The following is a 10,231-nucleotide window of genomic DNA, read 5'->3' as shown; positions in this document are numbered from 1 at the left end:
GACGTTGCCTCACGCTTTGGGGCAGTTACGGTGCGAAATACAGATGTCAAATAATTGCTATGGATCACGACAAGACGTCCAACGTCACACGTGAAACCAGAAACGAGCGAGAAAACTGGTGAGGACCAAATATACTACAGTACTGTTACCCATAAAGGATTAATTTCTACGGCACACGTGGCACATTCACCGACCGGTGCCGAGAACCTACAACGGTACATTCGACCATACGCATTAGTGCCGCCCCTTGTAAAGACTAATAATACGGCACTAATTCAGAGCGGCACAATCAGATGGCAGAACCAGTACCCCGCCAGAACTCTGTTATTAGAGTCTGCTGTTGTTGCCTTTGCATGTTTGTTTGACCCTGTCTCTCATGCCTAGGCTAGCTTCTAGAAAAGCTCGTTTTGCGGACCTCAAGTGCGATAAGGTATTGCTCACATCGCACTCCACACCCAGACTCTCCAAAGACCCAAACAACCTTGCTAGCACTACAGCACTCGGTACGGCCCGCCTCTCCGTAATTTCACACTCGTCTTCTGCCACACAATCATCCATCACAGCATCACTGGCAGACTGACTCTGTAGCTCTCCACCATAATGTATTGAATCGCAAGCATCACTAATAGAAGCTTCTGCCACAAGCTCATTAGTCTCGATCTCAATCCATTCCTCCACATCTTTCCTGCAGAATTCTGCAGTTTCTGCAAGGCCGTCTTCTGGCACCAGGCTCAATCAAGTGAGCTTTAAGAGTGGGGTAATGCGCAGGGTGCAAAGTTTTTGTTCCGAGCGTTGTAGCGGTGTTGGTCACAATTTGTTGAAGTGAAGGAAGAGAGCGTTTGATGTTTCGGATGGTTCGCTCTGAAATTTTGAACTGACGCATAACTGTGGTATTCGCATTCCTGACCTGCAGCAGATGCCCGACCTCGATTTTCTGTGCAATCGTAGGGCGCGTACGCTTCGCTTTGGAGATCTTTTCAGAAATCATGTCAGGGTCTTTGAGTGAGGTGCCATCACTGTGATGATACCCATACACGTGGACACACAGCACACAAAATACACGTACCACGATCTACCGACGACGGAGTGAGACCGCTAGACATAATAGAGAGATTACGCAAGCAAAATTCTGCTTGGAAATTGTGAGGAATTCATGACACGAGTTACACGTGGGGCAGTGAGCAGAATTCTGGCTGAGAGACGTGAGAAATAAAGCAAAAAAATGACCTATTAGTCACCACTTCAATTGCGCCAAATGAAACATTTCAGGACAGATGTCCAGGAGATGAAACCATACGGCGGACGTTTTCCCGCGATCTTCAGACATGGAACGGCGCTCTCATCCCACTCTCCCTCTCTCTCACTCTCCCTCTCTCCCTCTCTACCTTCCCTCCATCCACTATAACTATTCCCTTTCAATGATCCTGCCCACACCCACTGAAACCAATATGGCCAACGTTTTGACTCTCTCTGACGAAGAACTCGCCGCCGCCGCTTGCAGAGGAAAGCGCCATTCCCGCTTTACAAGCGAAGAAGATCTTGTAATCGTCCGAGAAGTTGCAGCATCACGTGCACATCTCGCCGCGTTCGGGGAGTCCCGCAAGAGATTCGAGATCGCTTCTGACACAATAAACGGCAATGAGGCAGTAAAGCAGCAAGTTACTTGGAAAAGCGTCCGGGACTGCTATCAACGTCTACAGAATTCCTTCGATCGCGACGATAACAAGAACCAAAAATGTCGGGGATAGGGGGAGAAGTTGGAGAGCTAGAACAACTACTGATGAGCATGCAAGATGCTCGGGATGATATTTTAGAGCAACGAAACGCTGTAAAAACGCTCGAAAGGAGCGTAATGCAGAAAAAGAACGGATTGGAAATGATCTCATGAATTCGGCCATGCAGCGTGCTGGAAACATGGACAGTACTGAAGATGAAGACTCTATTTCTCCGCGGCGCCTTAAGAAGTCCAAAATCTCCAAATCGGGTATTGCAATGGGCGAGATGGCACAGTTCGGAGCCCATATACGCGATCCCGATCTCGCTCGAGGGGAATTGGAGCGCAATCGGCTGGCATTTGAGCGAGAGAGGATGGCCTGCGATCGTGAGGAGCGCACTCGGGATCGTGAAGAACGTCGCATTGAGCGTTCGGAAGCGCAACAGCTCGAGCTGGAAAAGCTCAAGCTCATGATGGCGGCTTTTACGAGCAAGTAATGATAGTCATGTTTTATTGCTTTGAAGTCGGTGTTACTAAATAATCGTTGCGTCTTTGTTGTGTTAACACAAATTTTTCTGCTCGCGCAGGGCGCGCGCAAGCAGGAGTCTGTCGTTTCATAGGATAGCGGTTTATTCTTTATGGTGGATGTACTGCTCTACAGAAGGAGGAGAATAGCGAAAGAATTGGGAAATCTGCATTGGACTTGCACAGTTTCTAATGTTGCAAAGTAGCAATACACACAGGTAGAGCAGGCCCACTGGTGACTGTCCAGTCCTTAATTTTCTTTTGAAGTCCATGGCTGTAAAGTAAAGTTTCACTTCTTTGAACACCCACTAGACAGTAATCCGAACGCTTGACATGGCCTTATTGAAGGCTCTTTGAGATGCTGAGAGATTGCTTCCTTGATAAGGAACCTCCAAAAACCACCTCTTGGCGTACCTGCTAGCTCTGTAGATACAGAAAGTTTGATGTTCTGAGCTCATACAATCCGGTAGCTCTTGCTCTAAATTGCTTCTTGTTTACAAAGTCCAATCCTATCGACGGCCCTCCACAGGACCGCAGACATGCAGAATCAATCCATCTGGAGCTGTGACCGCTCGAAACTTGATTGCGTGCTTCCTTGTGTGTCCATTGAACATCACTAGTTGCTTGCTAAACCCCCCCAGTCTGGCAACACCAATCACTGTACCGTCAATAAAACCGACGCAATTCCTTAGTGCATTGGACTTTTCTAATATGCATTTGGAATAAAAAGTACGTCGGCGTTCCATAAATGATTGCGGAAATGGCCCCGTGAGTAAATGCATCCGCTCCTGTGCAAAGCATTCTATTGTTTCCCAAGATATTTCACAAAGCTGGGAAGAATGCTTTCCAAACTCTACTCCCAGCTCTTTCCATCGAAGCGGCGCTGCAATGCGCCGCAGCATAATGCATGTCGACAAAATTGGATTTGTCCTATAGCGATTGCGGGTGGTTTTCGTTTTGTGCGTTGGCCATCCAATAAAAGGAACAAGATTCAGGATATCAGACCTTCCAAATCTGAACAGGAAGAGACATGACGCCTGACTATAGGAGTTGAAGTTGAACATAAAGTCTGCAGAGCTGATGCGGTTACTCCTAGAAAGGTGTTTGGACAATTCTTCTCTTGCATCTTGGTATTGAGTGCAGTATATGATATCGTTAGAAGATTGGTGAAAGCTGATGTATGTCCTGACATGCGCTTTACGCTCATGGATACCAAGGCAACTTGCCATGTTTTCATAGTCTCCTTAGTCTTTGCTTTGGTAAAATCCCTTTGCCTACCAGATCCCATAGTGTGAGTGTCCAAAGGAGAACGAGATTCTCTAGGCTATGGGAACTCGTACTCACAATGAACGACGCCGAGGGGATTGCGTAATTTACGTTTTTCTAATTTTCTGCAATAGAATTCTGTCCGCAAATCACGCATACAGTAGACTGGGCTATCCTTGCTGTCGGAAGTTTAGACAGAATTCCGTTTTTGCGTAATTCCACGATTCGTAGAGGAAGACAGATCACGAGTAAAGACGAGGCCATCGTTCCTGCACCACAATCACCAATTGCTGAGGCGCAGGAGGAGTGGGCGATGACGACGTCGTGCATGACACGTGGCAGAACCTGTGTCTGCCGGTTTTGGCGGCACTAATTCGAGGGTGGCAATAAAAGCGGCACTATTGCGCGTCCCCCCCCCCCTGTATTTCAAGTTTTATTGTTGACTGCGTCGATAGCCAAGCCGACTGGGTTGAGGGCAGGGCCTCGGTCGCTGGGAGTCGGTCGCTGCCCTTTTGCAGTGTGACAGAACCAAGAGTTATCCATACTGAACCACAAGGTATTACTAGCTCTTCCCTGTATCAGAATACAACGCCATGAGATGCACAGAGCGAGACATGTCCCGCTCTCGGACGCGGTCATGAACTTTCACGGCAGTGGGCTTGTTCATGCAGCGATCCGGAGAACGAGAGACAGGTGAACAGTCGCTGCCAACGAGTTGATGTCGAGTCCGAAAGCGAAAGCACGACGACGGCCTCATGCAATTTATCTGGTTTGTGCACTCGGTGAACGCATCCGTTCGGGCCACTGCCCCCCAGCTGTCTTGCCTGGCTGTCAAATTGCACATGGGACACTACCCAAAATCAAGGCAGGAGGTCACTAGATCAAAAGAACTTTGCACTACTGGAGCACACAAAACACAGATGTTCGTACAGCACGTTTTCTTTTATTCAAAGGGACCTTTTTTCCTAGAATCTCGGAGATTTCATCTTAACGATCGCAGCACACTGACATTTTCAATCCACCATGTCCATAACCCGATTCCGGGTGGGCGTGCCAAAGCTAAATCTAGCAGCATTCGAACTTGGGAGCGCCACGAGGGAAGGTCTCCGTGCAGCGGACGACGCTGCAGTACCTGTACCGGCGACACTGCCTCCTGGCACGGAACCGGGTCGTGCAGACGCAAGGGCAGGGACGCTTCCCGGGCTTCGGGGTAGAAGAAGCGCTGGCAGAGATGGTAGGAGAGGCGCTGGCAGAGATGGTTGGAGAGGCGCTGGCAGACATGGTTGGAGAGGCACTGGCAGACATGCTCGGTGATGCCGAAGGGGATAGTTCGAGGTCGCAGCACTGAATACCAGGGCGGCCGAAGACATCGCAGTCACTTATCTCACAGAAGCGAAAACGAAAGCGGCGACAGACGCGGCGCACAGCCCTCCTCCCACGCCCGGCGCGGCACTGGCACGGGCAGGGAATCGCTTGCTTGGAGACCGCCTCCATGTCGCCCGATGCCAGAACGGAGACGAGGGTGACGCTCAACAGAGCAAAGAACAGAGGCAGCTTCATCATTTCGGTTTGTGGGAGTGGGTGGTAGGTTGTAAGGATGATTGAGAAAGTTGTTTGTGCTGGATGACTTTGGTTGGGGTGAAGAGGACACACAGGTGTGTTTAAGTACTAATGAGTTTCGCTTATTCGTGTTTGTGGCAAAGCTGTTCGGCCCGAAGAAACGGTTCCCTTCAGTCTGCTCGCAAGTCATCCATTTCAGGAATGTGGCGAAGTAGACAAGTTACGCACCACATCGCACTCACGAAAAGCAAACTCTGTCTCACAACCACACGTTCATTGTCTCCAGAGTTCTCCTTCTTCACAACCGTGGGGGCATGCTCTCCATAGAATTATCTTTCGGAGGAAAGTCACTTATCGAACGGCCCAAGATGATGACATCTATGTTCGCAGTGCTGAGTCTGCAGTGGGAACGTAGATGTCATCATCTACACTTCACTGCAGACACAGGAAATTTATGACTGTCAGAGGCAGACACTGGGGAAGGCAACGACGGTTGTCACTGCCTCAGGTTCCCAATAAGGCAAGCATACCAATCCTTGTGTGCGCATTATCCTACTTTAGTCATTGTTGGGGGACTGGGGGATCCAGTCTATTTGCCCTACACGATGCAGCTGGTGCTCGTGCACTGTGCCCCAAGACGAGATCCGAACAGGATGATAGCAGTGTTTCACGCTACTTTTCCACTGCGAGCATACACTGGAACAGATAAAGAACGCCATTGATCTGTTGAAAGCGGACGTATTCACCCCCATTCGCCACGTGAAAGTTGCACATGATCGCCCGCGAAGGCTCTCTATTAGTGTGCTTGGTTTCGACACTGGCCTCTTCCTGCATTGTGGTCGTATTGCAAAAACTGTTCAGGGCACTGATTGAGAACAAATGTAGTCAATGCACTTAGCCAATCAGATTTATAAGTATACCCAGTCGCGAAACAACGTATCTCACGTCAGCGATGACATCTCTGCTCCGTTGCTAAATGCCCTACACCTTTCTGTCATTCGCTGTCACGTCCGACTGCCCGAGCTCTTCGTTGACGTCATGTATCTTTTGCCCCAAATAAAGCTGACCGTTCATGGTTAAACCCTTACTATTGTAAAGCCATCAGAAAGACTATTCTTGTTTCTACATCATTGCTTTGAAATTTTTTGCCTCACGGCTGGTATTATAACACAAGCAGATTGTGAATACAGTGCAGGGAGCTCCGTCGATAGCTCCGTCGATAGTGCATACTAAAGTGCTGCGCAGCAGTGAGTTCGAGGGATGTCACAAAAGAGACACATATACGTGCAAAGCACTCATGCTTCGCCTCATCGGGCTCAAATGTACAAGGAAGTGGGCGCTGTAGTATTTCGCAACTCAAGTAGTGCAGATTTTAATTGATTGGCATGGGGATGCAATATTCAGAGCAACGCGCCGTAAAGTTACTTTGCGGCGAGCATCTCAATATCCCCACATCCGAGGCAAGCGCAGGCCGCAACGCTTTGATGATGACTGTCATCTATTGTGCAATACATAGTGATTTAATACCTTGTACCCGCTGCCGAACAATACTGTAACCTGGATAATAAGTCACTTTGAATTGCATCTGTACTTTTTTCGATAAATTGTGTGGAATAGTCGTTCATTCTCTTGAATGAATCAGGGCCATCTCGAGCTTGGTTTTTGTACCGATCATGCACGTCATGCCATCTTCATCTGATTGCACAATTAAACACGTTTACCGCACTTCTTCTTGCCTGACACATTCGAGACAGCTCTGGCAGGCGACCCCTCAAACCGAGCAGATCTGATCACTACGGTAAAAGCATCGCAATGCCCCCTGCCAGCAAATGAAAAAATGTCTTCAATAGCCGGATGTTGACAACAGTGCCACCAGAAAGCATATTGTAGAAACCTGCGGCACTGTATAATCCGTCCGGATGGCTTTCGGTATACTGTACCAACAAACGGCGCGCAAGTCTTGAGCATTAGAAAAACACATTCTGCTTCGGCCCAACACAAACTGTGGGGAATCTACAGCCAACATGTTGATGGATATCAGAGGATGTGCGGAGAGTGCATGAGTAAGCTGAGGAATCGACGAAGGGCGAAGTTATGCTTTCGCATAATTTGTTCGAGAAATGGTCTCGAGGCATCGGGAAAAGGCAGTGATGGAGGGAGGAGGCATGGAGTAAAACGGTACTGTAGGTCACATCTTCCGCGCAAGTCATGCAGGATGCCCATTCACGAATGGCTCCATTTTAGTGTGTGGACAGCAGACGATATCGGGTAGCAAAACAGTACGTGTAGATGTGCCTGTGCTACACATTAACCAGATGCGAGTCAGACAGCAGGATGCGTATAAAAATGTCATCCGTAAATAGTTGTCGTCAAAACCTGCCAGAAAGCCTCCCCGATTGTTCCTGACAATCACTATGTGGACGTTTCCTCACGCTTTGAGGCAGTTACGGTGCGAAATACAGATGTCAAAAGAATTGCTATGGATCAGGACAAGCCGTCCAATGTCACACGTGAAACCAGAAACGAGCGAGAAAACAGGTGAGGACCAAATATACTACAGCACTGTTACTGTATCCAAAAAAGATTAATTTCTACGGCACACGAGGCACATTCACCGACCGGTGCCGAGAACCTACAGTAGATTTAAGAGAATGTTTGTTACGTACCACTCTTATTTTAGAACTTTTGTTACGTACCATCTTTTTATGAGCCCCTTTTCTTAGGAGCTCTAGAGTGATGAAGAGGTGAAGAGGGCGTCGTCGGAATGAGTTTGATCGAAGGGAGCACGTTCCCTGACAAGCACAGCATCTTGATGGCATCCTTAGCCCTGTGCGCCACCGTGGGCCGATCTCAAAAGGTGAAAAACTCAGACTCTGGGCCCCTACGTATACAATGCCCCTCCCAGGACTGCTCATACGTCAACGCTAAACCAGACTGCAGGGCAGACAACGGCTTGTGGATAGTGGGAAAACTCAATCACACTCCCTCCTGCGACGCAATAAAGGGGAAACGAAAGCGCAAGCCCCTAGCCGTGTGGTAGTGTTTGATAATCTTCGCGAGCGGCATGCGAACGTCCCAGAGGCTGCACACTGGAATCATCTGGGCACAAAGTGGGCATCGACTGTTTTACATCATGCAACACTTCGAAGCCAATATGTTGTGGCTGATGCCCTTGCCTCTCAAGCAAACAATAACGTGGATTTGCAGATTCTGCCTATTGCCGGGCGGATGAGCGCGTGGAGTGTGCCGAGTCGGGCAGGTCGGCCGAAGAAACGGCGGAAAGAGGGGGTCCGCAGCGCTTCAACGAAAGTCGCGTTGCTCTGCTTGTGGTCAAGTTGGGCACTACGCTACGACTTGCAGCTTGAGAAGCCCCAGACACTGTGTAAGTTACCTCTACCCTTGGTACTGTAACTCACCGGAAAGTCGTTCGGGAGTGAGGTGAAGAAAGTGGTACGTAACAAACATTCCAAAACAAAAGTGGTACGTAAAAAAATTCTCTGAAATAAAGCTTGAAGTACCCTTGTACTGTACACCGTTACATTCAAACCCTTTCGCATTCCTCCCCACTTGCGGCGCGCAACGCGTGCCACGGAAGCCCACTTGTCTTTTACTGTACCAAGGTACTGCAAAAGGATCTGATCTCTGGCACTCGTGTACAGTACCCTTCGTTGTCATATACAACCTCCGGGCTGTAATGTATACAGTACGTCGTCGGCCTGTAATGCCCACGTGTAGTTCGTCCGCCTGTATGGCACACGTGTAGTCCATCCGTCTGTAAGGCCCACGTGAGTCGCTCGTCTGTAATGAACCCGCGGCGGCGGGTGCTGTACAAATTACAAATCTTGGCTGTGATACCACAGCCCTGACCCCGCGATCTGCCACAGACGAACAACGACAAACAACGACGAACAACGACTAACAACAACAAGAGAGAAAGAGATTCCGAGAGAGGGACATATTGAGAAGAGCAAGCGCCGCTTTGCCACCGCCACCTACTCGAATCCGAACAACACCCCCTAATCCCAAACACCATGGCTGATCCCTACAGTATCTTGGGCCTCACCGGCCCGGCTGAGCAAATCGTCCGCCTCATCGCAAGTCTCATCGAACGACACAAAGCCTACAAGGAAAACAAGACGCTCTCTACAGATATGCTCACCGCCTACACCAACTTGCAGAGAGACATCACGGAGCTGGAAAACATGCCGATCCATGGAACGTCGTCGCAGCACACGGGCTTGCTCCAACGTGAAATCGCGGACATCTCAAGCTTCATATTGAAGTCCCTCGAAGGGCTGCAGACAGAGTCGAAAGACCCAAAAGCGAGACTCGGTGCGTACGCCTCTGCAGTGGGAGATAGAGAAGTCCTAGAGAAGCGCAAGCAGGAAGCGGACCGCCTTCACCAACGTATTGTACAAGCAAGCATGGCCGTGGAGTCGACCAGGCCAGGCACGGGTGATATGTTCAGGTCGTCGATAAGAGCCGAACGTAATCCTGCGTCGATATATGTGAAGCTTGATTCTCGGGGGAGTGATGGATTACCGAATACGTGTGAGTCTGGTCTGAAAGCGGCTATGTTACGGAGAGATAGGAACGAGCAAGTGGGTGCGACAGCAGTGGGACAGGGCGGAGTCGGGAAGACATGTGCCCTACGAGCGATCGCGCACGATGTTGAGATTAAGGCGGAGTTTTCGGGAGGAGTGTACTTCATGTCGTTGGGGAAAGACGGAAACGTGGGACGTCTGATTGAAGAACTGTGTCTGATTGTGGAAGCGTCCGGTGGCAAGCAGACGGCTGGGGAAATGCGAGAGCAGAGCGAGTTTGAAAGGGTGTTAGCGAAGGTACAAGCGTGGTTTTGTAGTCATGTGTGTCTGTTCATCATTGATGATGTGTGGGTGGTGAATGATATAGACGCGAATATCCTACAAAAGTTGTCTGTTCTGACTGACACTGCGGGGGGCAGCGGGGGAAGGAGGAGCAGACTACTGTACTCTACGAGGGACAAAGAGCTGCGTCAGATTGGAGAGCGGGTTGCTTTCGAGCCGAGGGAGAAGGTAGGGAAAGAAGCAGTTGACATGCTTGCGCACGCGAGTGAGGCGAATCGAGAGGAAGTCCATGATGCGAGCTGCAAGGAGGCCGTGGGTGAAATACTGAAAATGTGTGGCG

At 49.5% G+C, this 10,231-nt stretch overlaps 1 protein-coding gene across 1 annotated transcript; it reads right to left on the bottom strand.

Annotated features, from left to right (window-relative positions):
- Positions 1-661: 661 nt before the first annotated feature.
- On the bottom strand, positions 662-988 carry CHC_T00004154001 (hypothetical protein). Its single transcript, XM_005715396.1, has one exon. It carries the CDS (start codon positions 986-988, stop codon positions 662-664), a length of 327 nt encoding a protein of 108 aa, XP_005715453.1.
- Positions 989-10,231: the final 9,243 nt, after the last annotated feature.

The sequence above is a fragment of the Chondrus crispus genome, genomic scaffold, assembly GCF_000350225.1.
Source record: "Chondrus crispus Stackhouse genomic scaffold, scaffold_215, whole genome shotgun sequence".
NCBI lineage: Eukaryota > Rhodophyta > Florideophyceae > Gigartinales > Gigartinaceae > Chondrus > Chondrus crispus.
Note: the sequence above shows the minus strand (reverse complement) of the source record. Positions and strands in the feature narration are given on the sequence as shown.